General features: G+C 43.1%; 1 protein-coding gene across 7 annotated transcripts in view; it reads left to right on the plus strand.

Moving 5' to 3' along the window:
• The window catches only part of Kcnu1 (potassium channel, subfamily U, member 1), an 89,317-nt gene that overhangs the window by 15,218 nt on the left and 51,723 nt on the right, over positions 1-22,376 (plus strand). For 6 of the 7 annotated variants that reach the window (XR_003947237.1, XR_003947236.1, XM_017312583.1 and 3 more), the window contains exons 7-10: positions 1,782-1,857; positions 17,423-17,623; positions 19,769-19,860; positions 21,411-21,521. Coding sequence is in view for 5 of the 7 variants with exons in the window: in XM_017312583.1 (XP_017168072.1) it covers positions 1,782-1,857; positions 17,423-17,623; positions 19,769-19,860; positions 21,411-21,521 (480 nt within the window). In the remaining 2 variants the exon portion in view is untranslated. The remainder of the gene's footprint in view (positions 1-1,781; positions 1,858-17,422; positions 17,624-19,768; positions 19,861-21,410; positions 21,522-22,376) is intronic. The other variant, NM_008432.3, reaches the window with a different exon arrangement.

A 22,376-nucleotide genomic window follows, 5' to 3' on the forward strand; every position in this document is an offset into this window, starting at 1 on the left:
CTAACCAACTGCTCTCTGCTTGGATTAGAGACCTGTACCATGGGAGGGAATCCATGCCTGGTTCTGTGAATCTGGTTAAAAATCCATGCCAAGGAAGATCGTATGCACTAAGGAAGGCAAAGGGCACATGGACGGAATGCTATTGTTTAGCTATGTTTCATAGTGTAAAGCTGTCTTCTCAGTACTTACATTTATACCAGCAGACAAATGTTACTCTCAGACTTAGAGACACCATCTTTTCTAGTGATCGGTGGTGAATGCAGAGACTCATGGGTGTATAAAGCGCTGATAAGTGATACATGAGTGCTTAGCCCCAATCGAGAAATGTATCCTATCCCTCTAAGGTTCTGAGAATGTTGTGGAAGAGGCAGATGGAATGTAAGAGCCAGGAAATAGGGAGACAGGCTGTCAAAGGTATCTTCTGGGCAAGACACAGCCATTGCAATTGTGAGCTTGCAGTAGCTGTGGATGTGTGCCCTCGGTCTGCACAAGAATATGTCCATTGACAATCAGGCATGGAGCGAGGGGCGGTACCTTTTGAGCCCCTCCCTCCCTGATAAACCATGGGATACTGATAGGCTCAGGAGATGGAGAGTCAGTTGTGTACCCAGTAGAGACACCACTAGGCTCCCATGGATAATTCCAATGTACTGCTCAGAAGACAGCTCTAGTTAAATCAAGGGTCATGAGTCTGGGAAAGAGACTGGTAGGGTGGGGATTGGCAGGATCATAAGTTAGGATTGTGGGAGAAAGTAATCAACATGCATTTTATACATGTATACAATTGTGAAAGAACAAAAGTAATCAATTAAAGAGTCACCTCTTGTTGGCTTGTAAAGTAAACACCTCTTCAGGTCGAGAGGTATAGCCAACAGTTCCTCAGAGCATGAGAGATGTCCATCAGCGGCAGTGAACTATCGCTTGGAGCAGCATAATGAGAGAGTGCTATATTCAAGGTGCCAGGTTCAAACCTAGCATTACAGATAAATAAATATAGTGCAACTTAATATCTTCAAAAGGCAATAATAAAAGTCGGAACTTTCTCTTTTAAAACAGGGCTGCATTCTTATTAGAAGTATCCATATTATAGTCTAGGTGCATCTCAATGTTAACTATGCATTATGAAGAAATCAAGGCGGGAAAGACTATTTTTACGCGGCAAATGGCCAGGCCAGAAACCGAAGCTTTTTCAGCTAAACTTTAAGGCTATTCTTGACAAACGTAATCCTCTTTGATACTTTTGCTTCAATGATTCCAGCATATTCAGCATATGCTGTGACATCCCTGTAATCTATTCACATCTTGTATTACAAGTCTATATCTGGACTCCTGCCATTTTGTCCCACTACATTAGACAAAGTTATATCCTTACAAATCGATTGACTATTGATCCGCATTCATGCCTCTAAAACACCAGGCTGGTGAGTGATAACGTTCGAAAAAATACATACACACCAGGCGAGTTTCCTGCTGTGTTTCTCAAGGTCATAGCGAATATATGAATGATACAGAGGCCCTGTGGCCAGGCCGACCAGAAGGGGAAGGCAGAGCCCCAGGCAATGCTGTACCTTCCAATCTGCGGGCCACACAGTGAGCAGAAAGCTGAGCCCTGGAGGGCTGTGTGTTTGCATTGATTAAGAACCTGCCTGCATGGGGGATTGGGGGAAGGGCATAGGGAATTTTCGGGATAGTATTTGAAATGTATATAAAGAAAAATATCTAAAAAAAAAAAAAGAACCTGCCTGCAGAGACCTAACCGTTCTTTGTCCTTGTTCTTTTAGCAATTCAGTGAAGCTTTCCAAACTGTTGTCAATAGTTATCAGTACCTGGTTCACGGCAGCAGGATTCCTTCACCTGGTAAGCAATTCACAGTCCCTGATGGCATCCGCCAATGCGGGCATCCTTGCGGTCCCCAGTGGCATCCACCAGTGTATCTTTGTAGTCTCTAACAGCATCCCCCATAATGGCATCTGCCAGTGTGAACATCCTTGCCGTCCCCAGTGGCTTCCACCAGTGTGAGCATCTTTGCAGTCTCTAACGGCATCCACCAGTGTGACCATCCTTTCTTTGAAACTGGAGAGGGACCAAGCCAGAGGTTCATTTTCTTATTTTTAACCTTTTGGCTTTACTTTTTAATTCCTACCCTCATTTATCATAATTTTGTTTTTATCTCCCACTATCAAGATAGCTTTGTTTCCTCTTTCATTATTTCTATATCTGGTGTCATGGGGAAAAAATCTCTTCAGGTCTAAAGGTCTATGACGTATAAAGCATAAGATTTATTGGTAAATCTTCATGGAGGTTTGAGGATTCTTAAATTTTGCATAACTGTGTAAACATGAAAGAATGGAGCAGCTAGGACTGGGGTACAGTCCAGTGGTAGAGCACTTGCCTGTCCAAGGCTGTGGGTTTCGTCTCCAGAACTTGGGGAGAGAAGCCAATGAGAGAGATCCAGACCTGTGAAAACCGAATGGTTATTGGGGAGCAGTTGGGTTGCTATTGGAAAAGAGAGATCTGGAACCAGCCTCATTCTTCTGGAAAGGGCTTGTTTCTGCTCTGCTGATTGGGGCACTGTAAGCTTCCTCAGTAGGAAGGGTCCGGGTTTCACTGCTGGAGGACATTTGAGTTATCAGAAGTTGTGGGGGTGGGGTGGGGAGTGGGAAACTGAAGTGCAGTGCTAAAAGGCTTCAGACCACAAGTCTTCAAAGAAACAGAAAGAAAACAGTAAAAGTCCTTTTGACTTGAGGGTCTCTTTCAAATTAACTTAATGTTAACTATAAAATATATATATATAGCACAGCTTATTAAGAAAATAGTCGGGGCTGGAGAGATGGCTCAGCGGTTAAGAGCACTGACTGATCTTCCAGAGGTGCTGAGTTCAATCCCCAGCAACCACATGGTGGCTCACAACCGTCTGTAATGGGCATCTGATGCTGTCTTCTGGTGTGTCTGAAAACAGTGACATGAAATAAATAAGTAAATCTTAAAAGAAAGAAAAGAAGAGAGTCAACTACGGAATGCAAACTCTGTTAGAACCTTGGATGTTTTTGAAACTAGCCTCACCTCCTCTGAGTGTTCAGGGAGGAAGGAGATTTTTCCTGAAGTGTCACAGCAGAGAGCACTGGACCAAAAGTCGTATTCTTTCCTGGGCAGAAGCAGCCATTGCTATCCCAGAATTCTAGAGGAGATGCCACTAAGATATCCTCTACCCTTACTTCCAATGAGAAGTTCTCGGGCTCCCCGAGGCCTGAAGGCATGCTTTATTTGGTCTAACTACTTTATTAATTTTTGTTTTTCTTTTTCTTTTTTTGTTAACTGCTAACTCTTACGGAGCATTCATATAAATGTGGATTTCTGGCTTCTTTGGGAGAATACAGGAGTCTGGTCACTCATTCTCTCAAAGTCACTAGGGGTCATAAACAGAATAGCTGTGTAGGGCTGTAGGCCCGTGTCTGCTCTGCCACAGGGCATGGCCGTGGGGAGTTTGCTCTTACCCCACACCGCGGCTGGGGGCGGGTGCTAGGCTGTAGGAAATTATGGAGACACTTTTCAGGGAAGCCTCAGGTCTCTGCCCACCGAGTCTCCGGGTGTCGACCTGTGCTACCGAACTTCTGCTTGGGTTTACGTCCCACATAGCTGCTGCCTGCTATAGCAGGGGCTGCTGGACTGGGCGTGTCTCTGAATCTTTGAAGTCTCTTCTTCAACTCTGTAAGCATGGGTGCATGCTGGATATGCAGGACCTCAAGAAAAGGAAATCTATGGCAGGGATTCATTCAGAGAAATAAGGAGAAGCCATCAGAGGAGTGAGAGGATTCTATTCTGAACCGCATTGATTTGGAGAATGTAGACAACAAAAGGAAACATTACAAACAAAACAAAACAAATCCAAAAAAACAGAACAAAAGCAAAAACCCCTAAAGAGCTTTATCCACAAAAATAGCAGATTTCTTTGAGAGGATGTTGGAAATGACACCCCCAAATCAAAGTTATGATTATCCCCCTGCCTCACCATCCTGTACTTGCACAATCTTTCAGCTAACCATTAATACCATTCAAGAAAAATTTGGGCCATGGTGGCACACGCCCAGCACTTGGGAGGCAGAGGCAGGCAGATTTCTGAGTTCGAGGCCAGCCTGATTTACAGATTGATTTCCAGGACAGCCAGGGCTACACAGAGAAACCCTGTCTCGAAAAACAGCCACAACAACAGAAAAGAAAAGAAAAGAAAAGAAAAGAAAAGAAAAGAAAAGGAAAGAAAAGGAAAGAAAAGAAAAGGAAAGGGGAAGGGAGGGGGAGGGGAGGGGGAAGAGAGGGGGAAGAGGAAGAGGGGGGAAGAGGAAGAGAGGGGGAAGAGGAAGAGAGGGGGAAGAGGAAGAGGAAGAGGAGAAGAGAAGAGACGAGAAAAGAAAAGAAAAGAAAAGAAGAGAAAGGAAAAGAAAAGAAAAGAAAGAAGGAAGGAAGGAAGGAAGGAAGGAAGGAAAGAAAGAAAGAAAGAAAGAAAGAAAGAAAGAAAGAAAGAAAGAAAGAAAGAAAGAAAGAAAGAAAGAAAGAAAGAAAGAAAAATTTTGGGGTGGGGGTGGTTCAAGACAGAGTTTCTCTGTGTACCCCAGACTGTCCCAAAACTCATTCTGTAGACTAGGTTAGCCTCAAACACAGAGATAACCTGCCTCTGTCCCCCAAGGGCTGGGATTAAAGGCATGTGCCACCACTGCCCAGCTGATATCATTCAAGTTTGAATATTAACTAGAAAGAAATCTGTATGGTGCCTAGGCTTAAATTTCACACACACACACACACACACACACACACACACACACAATAACAAAAGGTTGTTACAGAACACCATGGATATAAACTGTTAAATGTAATTGACCAAAGGGAACGATAACAAAAAAGTTAAGAAAAAATACCTCCTTGTTTGAAGAAGTACAAATGAGCATATAAAAATCTAACATGGGGCTGGTGAGATGGCTCAGTGGGTAAGAGCACCCGACTGCTCTTCCGAAGGTCAGGAGTTCAAATCCCAGCAACCACATGGTGGCTCACAACCATCCATAACGAGATCTGACTCCCTCTTGAGATCTGACTCCCTCTTGAGATCTGACTCCCTCTTCTGGAGTGTCTGAGGACAGCTACAGTGTACTTACATATAATAAATAAATAAATAAATCTTTAAAAAAAAATCTAACATGATGCTTTATATGAAGTCATAGAATATTTTGACCATCAGTGGAATAGCCACTGGTAACTCGTCCATGACAATCAATATCTCCTCGCCCATGCTCATGGAAGCGATCCTAATAGCCCAGGAAATCAAACCCAAAACCTCCAAGACAACAAGAACACAAAAGACTCGTAAGTAGGAGCAGAACTTGTTGGGACGAAGAACAGATTCAGTGGGAGAAAGTCTAATGAGGGAAGGTGGAAATGACTGAAATATATACATGTATGAAATTGTCAAATGTAAATGTAAAATGATTTCTAAAAATCATGAATGAAAAATATGTGACTAACAGATTATGAAACCTTAGAAAAGAGTAGGCTCAAAGATCTCAGAAGAATAAACTGTCTTATGGAGCTGAAGCCATATTGGGGAACAAGACAGAACAAATTCAGAAGCATGGAGGCCAGTCTTGTAGTGAAAGACTGGCTGGAGAATAGACAGATATACCTAAGGAGAAAAACCATAAACAATGCACACTATTGGTTCAGTGGCCTGGACATCTGACGAGTGTTCCCAGAGAAACACTTGAACTGAAGTCTGGCATCTGCAGATGAAAAGACATATGTACCCTAGGGGAAATGTCTCCCAATTAATAAAGTTGCCAGGTCCAATAAGGCACATCTGTGGATTGCTTTGAGCCTGAGGACTTCTCACTGGACTCCCAGGAAAGATTCCTAATGTCCCGCAGCATTCTGGGACAGTAATGGTTGCTTCCTCCCTGGTAGGCTCATGGTTCTCGGTCCAGCTTGGTCCATGCAGAGATGGATCTACCCTCTCTGTCGTGTTTGAAGCAGCCTCTGATGTTCAAGGATAAGAAGAGAGTAGACGCTGAAGAAAGACAGGCTTTTAGAAGGAAGCAAAAGGAAACAGCGTTGGATTTTTCAGTAGCATTGATCAACACCAGAAGACGATATGAAGCTTATATGAAAGTATACATGTCTTATCTTGCATCATAAGTCTGCAAGGGAAAACAGCCCTCCTTTCAGAAATGTGTGTTGATAAATTTAAAAAAAGAAAATCAAACCACAGAGGTGAATTAAAAGTAAGAAGTTGAGAATGAAGAGGCATGGCAAAAATGTAATGACTGATGAATTTAAAGACTAAATGTCATAACCAGAGAAACGATGCCTCCATACTGGTATGCACACCTACGGTCTTAGGGTTTCTATTGCTTTGATGAAGCACCATGACCATAAAAGCAAGTTGGGGAGGAAAGGGTTTATTCGGCTTAAAGCTTCCACATCACAGTTAATCACCAAAGAAGTCAAGATAGGAACTCCAGCAGGACAAGAAGCTGTAGACAGGAGCTGACGCAGAGGGCATGGAGGAATGCTGCTTACTGGCTTGCTCCTCATGGCTGTGCAGCCTGCTTTCTTATAGAGCCCAGGACCACCTGCCCAGGGATGGCACCACCCATAATTGTTTGTGCCCTCCCCTACCAATCACTAATTAAGATATCTCACAGACTTGCCTACAACCGGATCTCATGGAGAGAGGTGTTTTCTCAACTTAGGCGCTCTCCTCTCAGATGACTCTAGCTTGTGTCAAGTTGACATGGAACCAGCCAGCATTCCTACCATGTAAGCATGACAAAGCACACGGGCAAAACAACTTAAGTGTGGACGGATTCGCTTTATTAAGAGAGAGAGAAGAGCGGGTAAGATGGAGAAAGAAAGAAAGCCTATATTCGTGGGCTCTCCTTTTTGGCCTTTACTCCACTGAACACCCCTAGCCTACAGGACGACAGCATCCACATTCAGAGCAACCACATGTAGACTGGGTGTTTTCCCTTAGCTATCTCTGGAAATGCTCTCACAGATGGAGATAGAAGTTTGCTCCACTAGCTTCATGGTACTTCTCGGTCCGATCAGTTTAGCCATCAAGATCACCCATCACACAGTAGCTAATGTGAATGTTGAGGTTTGCATTATTATTATGTGGTTATTGCATCACGAGTGAGCAGAAGCTGAGGAGATGGGGTTCCTATGTCTCCTTCCTTCCTAGCGTATCTTATTTAAAGTTGAAATGTAGATGTGGAAAACATGAAATTCAGCTTGAACTAAGATGGACTAGATAAGAACTCTACGTGCCCGTGTTTATAGATCTTTAGCATTAATGTAGCCCACTCCCCATTGACTGACGGTTTTGTGCTACCACGGTAAGAAGAGGAGCTGAGTGAACTTAGGGACCAGCACGAGGCTGTTGGCTCTCTCCCACTGTAAACATGAGGGCAGAGAGGCTGGGGCAATGAGAAGGGATTTGAAATATTGAGTGAATATGTCCAAAGACAACGAGTTAAACTTTCTAAGGTTATTCAAATATATATGAAGATCTTCAAATTGGAGTTAGTTTAACTTTAGTCTGTATAATATGTTATTCAAGGATAATGTTATTAGACGCGTTCTCACGACCGGCCAGGAAGAACACCACAGACCAGAATCTTCTGCGGCAAAGCTTTATTGCTTACATCTTCAGGAGCCAGAGTGTAAGAAGCCAGAGAGAGCGAGAAGCAAGAGAGCGAGAAAACGAAACCCCGTCCCTCTTAAGGAGCATTCTCCTTCGCCTCGGACGTGTCACTCCCTGATTGGCTGCAGCCCATCGGCCGAGTTGACGTCACGGGGAAGGCAGAGCACAAGTAGTCATAAGATACCCTTGGCACATGCGCAGATTATTTGTTTACCACTTAGAACACAGCTGTCAGCGCCATCTTGTAACGGCGAATGTGGGCGCGGCTCCCAACATCTCCCCCTATCCTTTTAATAAGAGCAAATAGGCCACCCATATTAATGAGAGTGGAGATAGAGGTCAAATCCCCAGTGTGTAGGTAAAGGAGCCATGTACAGGATTAGCTCTTAGGCTCACAGGCTTTTACCCAGAGCAACCCTGACCTGCTCCCGTGTCGTTTTGCCTGGGGGAAGGGAACTAGGACACTGAACCTTCATGAAAGATGACATGTCTCCCTAGAATAGGCTCATATATGCCGCAGAGCCTTTCCATTGCAGTGCTTAGCCGTGCAACTCTCTCGGGCTGCTGAAGCACACTCACTCTATCCCGTGCAATGAGACTAGCCTCATGGGATATAAGAGCTGAGTGGCCAGCGACCTATTGCCTAAGCATAGATATATCATATATCAGGGGGAGCTCCATGTTCTAGTCCTGCAAGCGCCTGGGCAATAACCACCTTGTCTCTCCTAGTTTAGGCCTTAAGCTTACAGACCAATCAAAGAAGCAACACTAATCCACAGCAAAGTGTATCTCCAAATAATATTAATCCCACCCATTTTTTAAAGAAGGAAAATGCTGAGGAGATCCAATTGGGTAATCCTTTGGTCAGCGACAGGTCCAAGCGCGTGGAGTTGACCTGAAGTCTCAATTCCCGAAGGATCTGTTCAAATTCAGCCATCCAATTCTGTAACATATACTGAAAAAGACTTTTTGACAAATTAGCTGCCCTAGTAAATTTAACATACTGAATGGAAATAACACACAATCCCGGAAACTTTTGTTCACATCCCTGCTGAGTTATTTGTCATAATACATCTAGTTGTATCTGGACAAGATCTATGAGTTGATTAACCAGCATGAGACCTCTCTGTATCTTGACATTAGCTGAGGCCTGTTCATCTATGACTGTAGTCACTGAGGCTGACAAAGTGTTAATGGTGTCAGTCGTCTGGACCTGTCCAGACAGAGCCAAGGCTGTCTGAATTAAGGCCAAACCCAGTTCCTAGTTAGTGGTAAAAAAGCAGGAGAATACTTGAGCATTATACATCACCGTCATTGGGAGTGGAAATGTCGACATTATCCCCCAACGCTGCTCTCTCTTTATTATTGACGCCCTGGACATCACCAAGACGAGGGACATTAGTATTCCCTTGGTCAGTCTGGATTTTTCGGGTGAGTCTTTCTGGTACCCAAAATGGGTTGTCTTCATTCTGTGGGAAAACACAGATAGCTCCCCTGGATCTTATCAAAATAGGATCCGGGCCATACCATTTATTATCAAGGACATTTTTCCATTTAACCATCTCATTGGGCCTATCTGGCTCTGAACAATGACGTTCAGCCGCAGTATGGCCATGAACATCAATATTTAAAAAATTGAGTGTAAAGAGTGCTATAGACACCGACACTCTTGGTGCTCGGGGTACAGTCTCCTCAAAAGTTCCCCTCTTCTGTTTTATAAGATAGGCTTTGAGGGTGCGATGCGCACGCTCAACAATACCCTGTCCTTGAGGGTTGTATGGAAGTCCAGTCAGGTGGGTCACGTCCATCTGACGGCAGAACTGCTGGAATTTTTGAGACGTATAAGCTGGTCCATTATCAGTCTTAAGGAGTCTGGGTTTCCCCCAAGCACTCCATGCCTCAAGGCAATGTTGAATCACATGTGAGGCTTTTTCTCCGGTTAACGGAGAGGCAAACATGATGCCAGAACATGTGTCAATGGACACATGGAGATATTGAAGTTTTCCAAAGGAAGAAACATGTGTAACATCCATTTGCCAGACCTGTAGAGGTCGAATACCGCGTGGGTTAATTCCCACATGAGGAACTGGCAAGAACTCACAGCAGCTTTGACATTGAGTAACAATGTCACGGGCTTCTTTTCTTGTCAAGGAGAAACGACTGCGTAATGTTTCAGCCGTCACATGGAAATTGTTATGAAAATTTCTTGCAGCCTCTACCGGGGATGATAGGGCAGCAGCCACCACTTTAGTGGCCTTATCTGCCAAATCATTTCCCAGAGCCATGGGGCCAGGTAGGCCTGAGTGGGCTCTAACATGAGTAATATAAACAGGAGATCTTCTAGATAACAAAACTAATTGTATCTGCTGAAAAATATTGGCAACTCTACTGGAAGGCTTAATCACTCCAGCCACTTCTAAAAGATTTACTGCATTAACCACATAACAGGAATCTGACACAATATTAAGGGGTTCTAAAAAGGTTTTTAAAACTTCTAAGACCACTAAACATTCTACCACTTGAGGTGAATTTTCATTATACTGTTTGGATACCACTTTACCATTAGCCACATAGGCACCTATGCCAGTTTTTGATCCATCAGTATATACCACAATCCCATTTTTAAGTGGGTTTCTTACTGTTATTTGTGGAAACACAACAGATTGATTTTGGGCAAACTGTAAGATTGGATGCTTTGGATAATGGTTATCTATTTTTCCTGAAAAGGAGGTAACTAAAACTGCCCAATCATTAGATGTGGCTGCCAAGGTTTGAACCTGTGCAGCGGTATAAGGTACAATTAAAAGATATGGACTTTGCCCAAAGTGGGTGATTGCTGCTTTTAGACCTTTAAGGGCAAGCTGTGCAATTGCATCAGGATACCAATCTATTATTTTAGCTGGGGATACGTTTGGATGGATCCACAACAATGGCCCATTCTGCCACAAAACTGCAGTTGGCAATTGTGCTGTCTTAAAGACACACAAACTGAAAGGTTGCGAATCCTCAATACGTTGTAATTGTGCATTCTGTAAGGCCTTTTCCACCTTTTGTAAGGCCTGGTTAGCAGCTAGAGTAAGAGTCCTAGGGGAGGAGATATGAGGATCTCCTTCTAAAATACTAAACAAAGGCCTTAACTCAGCGGAAGGAATCTTTAAAAAAGGTCTGAGCCAATTAATATCTCCCAACAGCTTTTGAAAATCATTTAAGGTATGGAGGTGATCTCTTCTTATCTCTACCTTTTGGGGCACAATCTTATCTGGGGACACCACAGAGCCCAAGAATTGTCCTGTATCAGAAATTTGGACCTTTTCTGTGGCTATCTGTAAACCCCACTGACTTAAAGTTTTAAGTAGAAAAGGATATGCCTTTTGTAGCATGGTAAGGTCTTTATGGCACAGGAGGATGTCATCCATGTAAAGGAGCAAAATTAAAGAGGGGAATTGTTCCCTCACTGGCAAAAGAGCTTCTTGCACATAAAGTTGGCACATTGTAGGACTATTGGACATTCCCTGTGGTAAGACCTTCCATTGATACCTCTTATCAGGTTCCATGTGATTAATAGAGGGGATGGTAAAGGCAAATCTGGGCCTATCTCTTGGACACAAAGGTATAGAAAAGAAACAATCTTTAATATCTATAATAATTAAATTCCAGCCACGTGGTAAGGCGGAAAGTACAGGGAGACCCCTCTGTACTGGGCCAAATAAGTTCATTTGCTCATTAATGGCTCTGAGGTCATGGAGCAGTCTCCACTTTCCTGACTTTTTCTTAATTACAAAAATTGGAGTATTCCAAGGTGAGGTAGAGGGTTCAATATGGCCTAGTTTTAATTGTTCCTCTACCAGTTGAATCACAGCTTCTAGTTTTTCAGAGGATAGGTGCCATTGAGGAACCCACACTGGGTCCCCTGTTTTCCATGGTATGGGTCGTGCTGCCCCAATGGCCGCTATGGAAAACCCAGACCCTGTCTGTCTTGGTTTCCGTTAGGTAAGATAGGCTCTATCCTTCCCTGTTCTTGATGTCCTAACCCTTTTCCTTCTTTATAACCCATCTTTGCCATGATATTTTTTGCTTTAGCTGAATACCCTCCTGATGGGGTGTTTTCATTGGACAAAATAAGGCCCAAATGCTGCATAATATCCCTTCCCCAGAGGTTAACCGGGAGTGGGAGCACATAAGGTATGAATTTCCCTTGCTGCCCTTCAGAGGATTCCCACGTCAAGGCAATGGAGCTTATAGTGGGACATGATTGATATCCTAGGCCCTGTAATGAATGAGATGACTCTGTGGTGGGCCATGCTTTGGGCCACCAATGTGTAGAGATTATACTTTTATCTGCTCCGGTATCAAGGATGCCTTCAAACTCTTTTCCGTTGATCTTAAGGCGGAGCTTAGGTCTATCATTTAAAGATACAACCAAATAGGCAGAATCATTTCCTGAGGAGCCCATTTTCTTTATCTCAGGTCCTGCAGATTTTTCCCTGGTATTATCAGGGAGGAGCAGCAGCTGAGCTATCCTATCTCCTTTACTAATAGAAAAAACGCCCTTAGGGCTTGAGCACAGGACCTGTATTTCAGGGGAATGTTGACAATCCATAACTCCAGGGTGGACTACTAAGCCCTGCAAGGTGAGTGAACCCCGGCCGAGAATAAGGCCCATGGTTCCCGGGGGCAAGGATGGTATAGGCTCCACCGGCACCGGCTGAATACTCATTTGAGGCATTAGTAGGAAGTCGGAGGCGGCACGCAGGTCCACCCTTGTGGGTCTTCCTGGGTCGCCTCTCTGACTGCTTCCTGGGTCCTGACAAACCGGTTCCCATATCTTTGAGGGCCCTGGGACCGAGGGCCCGATGACCCGTTTTTTGGCACATCAGTTGATTGACTATCAGGTGGGGGAAGGACTCTGCCCTTTATATCCCTCACAGAGCGACACTGGTCAGCTCTATGATAACCCTTGCCACACTTAGAGCAAAGAGTGAGAGTCCCTCCCTGTTTATCTGGAGCTCTGCAATCTTTCTTAAAATGCCCAGGCTTTCCGCAATTAAAACATGTCCTCTGATCATTTCTGCCCATGGAGCGGTTCTGAGATTGAAGGATGGCGGCCGCTAAGCCTGCATTGGTGAGAGGTCCCCCAAGCTCTCGACAGACCCTGAGCCAGTCTTGTAAGCCTTTGTTCTTTCTTGGGGCTATGGCCGCTCGGCACTCCTTTGTGGCTTGCTCATAGATTAGCTGTTCTATCAGAGGCGCAGCTTGCTCTGACTCTCCAAAAATACGCTCTGCTGCCTCTGTCATTCTGGCCACAAAATCTGAGAAGGATTCCTGAGGTCCCTGGATTATCTTTGTTAACTGACCAGTGGTTTCACCTGCTCGAGAGAGCGCCTTCCAGGCCCTAATAGCCGTGGAAGAAATCTGGGCATAAGCTCCCCAATGGTAGTTTGTCTGATCAGCAGAATAAGCTCCCTGACCCGTTAACAAGTCAAAAGTCCAATCTCTCTGCTCTGGAGTCAAAGCAGCTGCGTTTGCTCGGGCCTGCGCTTGTGCAGCTTCGTGCCAAAGCGCTCTCCATTCCATATATTTGCCCATACTAGGGAGAGCGGCTTTTACAACCGTTTGCCAGTCAGCAGGAGTTAGTGCCATGCCGGCGAGCCTGTCTAACTGCACCAAGGTAAAATTAGCATTGGTTCCGTATTTACGAACCGACTCGGCAATTTCTTTAATTTGTAAGTATTCTACCGGAGCGTGGACACGCCCACCCTCGGCTCCTTCAAAGACTGGAAATGCCTGTTGTATTTTCCTTTGTTCCTCTCTGGGAATGAATGAGTCTGCGCACTGCCTCTCTGCGCACTGCCTCTCTGCGCATTGCTGACGCACTACGCAGGGCGGGGACTCCGCATAGGGCGGACCTTGAAGCCGACTGCCCTGAGGCCAATCAGCAAACTGGCCTTCGCCAGCCGCTTTTGGCTTTTTTCTTGACCAATTAGCTGGCTGGTAATGGGCTGCTTCTTCCTCCCAGTCTGTTTCCTCAGAGGAGAATTCTTCATCTGCTTCAGAACTACTAAGAGCTGGCTTCCTGAGCTCATCTAGTGACGAGTATCTCCTAGAGACCTCCGCTAATTGATCTTTCTTCTTTTCCCTTTTTCCTCTTTTTCTTCTAATCTCTCTCCAGGTATTCCTACCTAACCTTAACTTTTCCTCGGGTTCAAGACCCTTGGAAAGGCCTGTATACTTATTTTGTGTACCATATTTCCTCTTTGTTCCTACTCTCTCTCCCCGCTTTACTTCTGATAGCTTGTCCTGAATTTCATCTAGAATCTTCAGCCCTATCTTAATCACTTGATAACATGTGAAAAGGAACAAAAGGGCTCCTAACACCAGAAAAAATTCAAGGCCAAACATTTTCCACTTTACTTCTGATAGACTGTCTTGAATTTCGTTAGAAAGTTCAAGATCAGACTTACCTCGTAAAGCTGTACTCACTGGTACTCTCGTTCCCCAGCTGAAAAGTTCTGAATTCATACAGTTGAATCCTTCTTAACAGTCTGCTTTACGGGAACCTTTATTACCGCGACCCGCAGTTCTGGTTCTGGAATGAGGGATCTTCCTTGCGCCAGTCCCGAGTTTTTTTCTCGTCCCGGAATTCGGCACCAATTGTTATTAGACGCGTTCTCACGACCGGCCAGGAAGAACACCACAGACCAGAATCTTCTGCGGCAAAGCTTTATTGCTTACATCTTCAGGAGCCAGAGTGTAAGAAGCCAGAGAGAGCGAGAAGCAAGAGAGCGAGAAAACGAAACCCCGTCCCTCTTAAGGAGCATTCTCCTTCGCCTCGGACGTGTCACTCCCTGATTGGCTGCAGCCCATCGGCCGAGTTGACGTCACGGGGAAGGCAGAGCACAAGTAGTCATAAGATACCCTTGGCACATGCGCAGATTATTTGTTTACCACTTAGAACACAGCTGTCAGCGCCATCTTGTAACGGCGAATGTGGGCGCGGCTCCCAACAGGATAATACTGATGTCTGTGTTGAGATATTACCAAAGATGGATTTTAGTTCAATGCACTCTCTCAAAATATGAGAGCCAGGTGGTGGCACACACCTTTAATTCCAGTACTCAGCTCTGTGAGTTCGAGGCCAGCCTGGTCTACAGAATGAGTTCCAGGACAACCAGGTCTATACCGAGAAGCCCTTTCTTGAAAAACCAAATACACACACACACACACACACACACACACACACACACACACACATATGTAAATTCTATCTGTGGCTTCCTGGTTCCACTGTCTTGATTTATTTTATTTTCCCCAGAGCTTAGGATCAATCCCAGAGCCTTTCCCTTCTAGACAAGTGCTCCATCACTGAGCTACGTGCACAACTCCTCAATCTGTGTGGTTTAAACTTATTTTTAGATGTACATAAGCCTTAAAAACTAGTGAAGACCCTGGGCTGTTAGCTCAGTTGATAAGAGTGCTTGCCTGGCATTCGTAAATCTCTGTGTTCAGTTCCCACCACCATACATACACATACACGTACACGTATACACACACACACATACACACATACTCATATACACACATACATACATATACACACACATACACATATACACACATATTCACACATACACACATATACATATTCACACATACACATATACACACACATACACACACATACACATACACTCACATATACACACATACACACACATACTCACACATTCACATATACACATATACACATATACACACACATATTCACACATACACACATATACATATTCACACATACACATATACACACATACACATATTCACACATACACATATACACACACATACACATATACACACATACACACACATACACATACACTCACATATACACATACACACACATACTCACACATTCACATATACACATATACTCACACATACACATATACACACACATACACACACATGCACATACATACACACACACACACACACATATTTGTCATATTGTGTGTAGTGGCACATGCCTGTAATTCTGGTGCTTTGGATGTAGAGACAGGAGGAGCAAAAATTCAATGCCATCCTTGTCTGTGTCACGACAAGGATGAGCTACAGGACATCCGGTGTTGCCAGTGCTCAAGACTTGTGCTTAATGCTTAACGTACTCATCAAAGTTAGGGAAGTGCTAACACTTGGCACACCACTTGTAACAAGTGACTAAGCACTTGAGAAATGATGTAGTTTCTATTTTCCATTCCAGTCCTTTAAATTTATTTCTGATTTCTTTATTTTTTAATTTAATTTTATTTTATTATTTGATTTCTTTTTTTGTTTTGGTTTTGTTTTGTTTTGTTTTGTTTTGTTTTGTTTTGTTTTTTTGAGACATAGTTTCTCTGTGTAGCCCTGGCTGTCCTGGAACTCACTCTGTAGACCAGGCTGTCCTCAAACTCAGAAATCCGCCTGCCTCTGCCTCCCAAGTGCTGGGATCAAAGGCATGTGCCACCACACCCGGCTGTGATTCTTTATTTTTAATGTGTAGTGCTTTGCATACATGTATGCATACACCACATAGGCAGAAGACAGTGTCAGATCCCCTGGGACTGGAGTTAAAGATGGTTGTGCTCCTCCATGTTTGTGACCTGGCCCTCTGGAAGAGCAACAAGTGATCTTAACCATTGAACCAACCCTCCAGTCCCCTCCAGTCCTGTTCTTAACTGGAAAGCAGAAACTTAATTTCTCCAGATAATTATCAACATTTAATCACCTTTGTTGATGCATAGAAATAGGAAATACGCCCGGTGGTGGCGCACGGCTTTAATCCCAGCACTCGGGAGGCAGAGGCAGGTGGATTTCTGAGTTCGAGGCCAGCCTGGTCTACAGAGTGAGTTCCAGGACAGCCAGGACTACACAGAGAAACCTGTCTCAAAAAAACAAAAAACAAAAAAAAAAGAAAGAAATAGGAAATACATAAGCTACTTTGTCCATAAAGATGAACAAAGGCAGTCAAATATAAATACATATTATAAATGTATATATATATATATATATGTATATATATATATATATATCTTAAATATAAATTTATGCCTGTAAATTATGTATTGGTATGAAAATACGAACAGAATTCTGTGTGTATGTAATCACTTTTCTCACTGCCATGGTGAGATAGTTGACAGGGCTCAGGTAAGGAAGGTTTGTTTTGGCCCCACTACAGTGGGGATGTCGTGGAAAGTGAGGCAGCCAGGCGTCTTGAGCTCCGTGAGGAAGCTACAAGAGCTTGCGCTTAGCTTGCCTTCTCCTTTTACTCTGTGTGGGATTCTAACCCACGAGATGGTACTGAAGCCTTGTTCCAATTAATTTGGAACGTTTATTGTTCCTTAGACGATAAGGTCACGTGCTTACACTCACTGAAACCCGAGCTCAACTTCCTTATTGATTTTCCCACATCTTCTTAAAAATTAAAAGGAAGGGTGGTTTCTGGCTCCAGGATACAGTTCTAGACCTTCAGAGCAGCAGGAAGCACCCACTCTATAGGATGTTCCAAATCTGGGTGCCTGCCACATTTCTCCAGCAGATGTCAATGCTAATCACGATGGCAGAAATACAGTTCTCTGGTTCCCACTCGAAATCCTAGGGCTCTCCCAGCAGCCACAGTCATTTGCTCTTGTCTTTGGATTGAACTGAGAGAAATTGAGGCACCGTTTGCCTTCTTCCCTTGTCTTCTATTCACAGACCTTTCCTTTGCCATCTCTCGTTGGACAGGTGGAAAATTCTGGTGACCCCTGGCTCAACGGAAGAAACTCACAGACTATGTCATACTTTGAGTCTATTTATCTGGTGACAGCAACAATGTCAACTGTTGGCTTTGGGGACGTGGTGGCCAAGACATCCCTAGGACGGATTTTCATTGTTTTCTTCACCCTTGGGAGTTTGGTGAGGAAAATTTTTATTATCTTTTTAAGTATTAAATAAAGCATGTAGTTAAAATGGTGAGAGAACAAAACATTCGAGAGTGAATGTTGCTTTATTCAGTGCATGTGAAAGTGAAAAAACACACAGACCACATAGTTTCCAAATGGTATACCTAGGGACCTGGAGTGCAGTTGCTTCGTGCCCAGGGATGAAGGGAGGTAGGTTCTACATTGAATCAAACAAGCCCATCTTCCTCCATATTTGCCTGTCAGAACAACACCTCCTTCTTCTGAAGAGGAGGGACATTTGAGATGTGCTTCTGTGCCATCACACATCTCAAATGAGGAACCACTTACTACACCACAAATTAGTTCCAGGCAAGCTACAGATTAGCTTGCATTTATTCTTGGTTCAAGAGAGTATCGAGGGCAAAGGAAGCCTCGCTTCTTATTTTGATCTCTTAAAAACTGTAACAGTTGTTTTCCCACAACCGATGCTACCTTCGGACAGTTCAGTCATCACCTTAGTCCCCTTGGTATCATAGGAGAGGGATTTTTGTTTCTTTGTTTGTCTTTTTTCCATATAGTGTTCTCTGTGTTACTCTAGTCATTTTGGAACTCATAGATCAACCTGCCTCTGCCTCCCAATTGCTGGGATTAAAGATGTGCACCACCATGCCCAGCTACCAGGTTTTTGTCTTTTTTTTAAATTACTGTCTAAACAGTGTGAACTCATAATAACAAAGACGTTAGAAAACATCAAGTATAAATGTCACTTTTATTTTCTCGGATGAAGGGATGAGATAAGAACCGTACCATGGCTGTGCCAACACAGCCCAGAGCATTTCTTTCTCCATTCTAACTATCCCTAGGCCTAGGGCTGGGAGCATCTAGAGCCATACAATCGAATTTTACAAGATGACTGATTCAGTGTGGCTTCTCTCAGCTTCTCACTGAACTGCTCGTCTTGGCCTTATGTTAACTCTGGCCATCTGTTCTGATCTTCTGGATCCTTCTCATTCTCTGGCTCATTCTGTCTTCACCTGTGTCTAGTTTGTTCTCTCTGTAACCTGTCTCAGTAGAACTGTCCCAGTAAAACTGCCACGGACACACCACACATCTCTCCTTGTGCTACTCAAAAGTAGCCTCTTCTTCCTGTGCAGTTCTCATAAGATTTGGATATATCCTGTCTCTGACCCATTCTGTCAAATCTTTCTCTGATTCATCACATTGTCTGCCCCTCAGTTAGATGACATGGCTGCTTCCTTCTACAAACTAACTTCACCTTCACCTTCATTGTTAGGGAATAAAGGTGTATACTAAGGCATGTCTGTAGACCATACTGTAATCCATGGCATGTCTGCATTCCAGCCAGATCATGTAGACCTAGAAGGTCTGTGGATGTGATCCCTTGTCATAGCAGTCATGTTTCTGGATTAAGATTCCTCCACAATCAAGGGACAAACTCACAGAGTGGTTGGTTAATATTTACGTTTATCATTTTGAAAGCTGAACATCATTTTGTTAACTGTAATCAAAATCCTAACTCTTAAAAAACTCAGAGATATATGGTTTCTTTTTAAAAATGCACTGTTCACTTTTACAGCCTACTGCCAGGTCAGTGATTCTCAACCTGTGAGACAACACAAAACCCCTTTGTCAAACCTCTATCTCCAAAATATTTATATTATGGTCCATAACAATAGCAAAATTACAGTTATAAAGTAGCAACAAAAATAATTTTATGTTGGGGGGTCATCATGCATTAAAGGGTCACAGTGGGCTGGAGAAATGGCTCAGCAGTTATAAGCACTGACTGCTCTTCCAGAGGTCTTGAGTTCAATTCCCAACAACCACATGGTGATGCACAATCATCTGTAATGGGATCTGATGCCCTCTTCTGGTGTGTCTGAAGACAGCGACAGTGTACTCATATAAATTAAATAAATAAATAAAATCTAAGGAAAAAAAGTTCTAAAAAAAAAGGAATTTTTAAAAAAATAAAAATAAAATAAAAATAAAGGGTCCCAGCATTGGGAAGGTTGAAGACCACAGTGCTAGATGAAAAACACGCACATGTACTTGTCTTCCTCTTTGGAGTCTTATAATTTAGGGACTATCTTTCAAAACATTAAGCCCTGAGGAATTTTTTGACTTATTATTTTAGATACTATTTGCAAACTACATTCCAGAAATGGTGGAGCTCTTTTCTACCAGGAAGAAATACACCAAGCCCTACGAAGCAGTCAAAGGAAAAAAGTGAGTAGCTTTTCTAGTATAATCTCTCCCATTTAACACTTTTGACCCCAGATCTCATTTTACACACACACTGCCTGCCATAGTTACAGACCCACGGTGCTTCATTTACTGAAGAGAATAGGGTTAGAAAGAACGCCATCCAAACAGGATGTTCGCTAATTGATAGATGTTATCACACAGATCTGTTCATACGAGTATTTAATCAACTTATGTCAACCTAAATGAGAGAGAGAGAGAGAGAATAATGACACATGTGAATGACAGAATTTTGCAAGCACAGGAGGTAGTAAACCTATTGCGAGTGATAAATAACTATGACAATTTTAAAAATAACAGCACCTTTCCTAGAAATCTTTGTATAATGCAAAGATCCTAAGGCTTGGAGGCATGCACTTTTTGAGATGAGGGGAAAAACCACAGAACTAGATGCTTCCTTTGTACTTTGGAGTCCTTTGTGTTCGCATTGTGAAAGTCTAAAAGCTGTATAGATACAACTTATCTAAAACAAGTTTAAGCTAATTGCCTCTAAGTCTGACAGGAAGATATAATCATTTCTCTCAGATTTTGGGGGTCCAGCCAGCCTCAGAAGTGGGAACAAGATACTCAAAGGAGGAAATATGGAGACAAAGTGTGGAGCAGAGACTGAAGGAAAGGCCATCTAGAGACTCCTCCACATGGGGATCCATTCCATATACAGACACCAAACCCAGACACTATTGTGGATACCAACAAGTGCTTGCTGACAGGAGTCTGACATAGCTGTCTCCTGAGAGGTTCTGCCAGAGCCTGACAAATACAGAGGCAGATGCTTACAGCCAACCATTGGACTGAGCATGACATCCCCAATGGAGGAGTTAGAGAAAGGACTGAAGGAGCTGAAGGGGTTTGCAGCCCCATAGGAAGAACAGCAACATCAACCAACCAGACTCCCCAGAGCTCCTAGGGACTAAACCACCAACCAAAGAGTATACATGGAGTGACCCATGGCTCCAGCCACATATGTAGCAGAGGATGGCCTTGTTGGGCATCAATGGGAGGAGAGGCCCTTGGTTCTGTGAAGGCTCTATGCCCCAGTGTAGGAGAATGCCAGGGCGGGAAGACAGGAGTGGGTGGATGGGTGGGGGAGCAACCTCATAGAAGCAGGGGCAGGGGGAATAGGGCTGGGGTTTCTGGAGGGGAAACTGGGAAAGGGGGTAACATTTGAAATGTAAATAAAATATCCAAAAAAAGAGAAACTACTTAAAAACAATTGCACAAATACTGAACTCATGTAGACTGTTTTCTCTGTCATTATTCCAGGGACAACGCACTGTGACAACTGTTCACATAATATTTACATTGCATTAGATTTTACAAATAATCTAGAGTTGTCTTCAAGTAGGCCAGGAGGATGTGTGTAGGTTACATGCAAGCTTGTGTCATTTTAATTGAGGACATTGAACATCTCTATTTTGTTATTGGGGGGTTCTTGGAATCCATTCCTTCAGATGCCAAGGGAGAGCCATCTCTTTGCTCCTCGGGTGATCCACTTTCCCGTTCTTGCTGCCTAGGTTCATCGTGGTCTGTGGAAACATCACAGTTGACAGTGTTACTGCTTTCCTGAGGAATTTTCTCCACTGGAAGTCCGGGGAAATCAATATTGAGATCGTATTCCTTGGAGAGTAAGTGTGTCTTAACTGCTGAATCCTTTCTTCAGTTCTGTTCTTGGATAATAAATTTTAACCTTGTAGACTATCTCTGAGTTTATCCTAGTAATATTTGTAATATTAGTATACAAAGCTGTAAATTTCACGAAAGCACATCTGTTGTGGCATTCAATGCATTTAACATAATTTCTTTCTTTTTGTTTTTGTTTTTTTCGAGACAGGGTTTCTCTGTGTAGCCCTGGCTGTCCTGGAACTCACTCTGTAGGCCTTGAACTCAGAAATCCACCTGCCTCTGCCTCCCGAGTGCTGGGATTAAAGGCCTGTGCCACCACGCTTGGCACATAATTTATTTCTAAGAATAATTATAAAGGACTATTGTAATACTTATCAAGCCAATAGTGCTTTTAGCAGTCTTGGTTTTGTTTTGTTTTTTAAATTTTAAATGTGATGAACATATATATTTAAGAGTGTGGGATAATTTATGAATCTGCATCATTTTGGAGCATGAATCATGCCAACTTCCTCTGTATTATTCCAATCTTAGCATATGTATTGCTGCAGTGAGCAATGTAGAATATTAATATTGATTTTTTTAACTTTTAATTGTAGTACATAATATGTTCTGTAACTATTTTTTGCAATATGAGATGTTTTGTGGCTTGGGAAATTTATTATTTTACTAAATTTTTTTGCCATCTTCAAAGAAATTAGGTTTTCTAAACTAAAATGTTTAAAATACTTGCCAATTATTTACAGGAGTGTTAAAATTTCACTCACCAGTGACAGGTTTGGTTCCTACATTCTGGCCTGTGTTACCGCATATGTTTAGAGGCCATTTTATTACATCACAGTTTGCAAACGCTGTATCTT

This window comes from Mus musculus, chromosome 8 (genome assembly GCF_000001635.26).
Source record: "Mus musculus strain C57BL/6J chromosome 8, GRCm38.p6 C57BL/6J".
Classification (NCBI taxonomy): domain Eukaryota; kingdom Metazoa; phylum Chordata; class Mammalia; order Rodentia; family Muridae; genus Mus; species Mus musculus.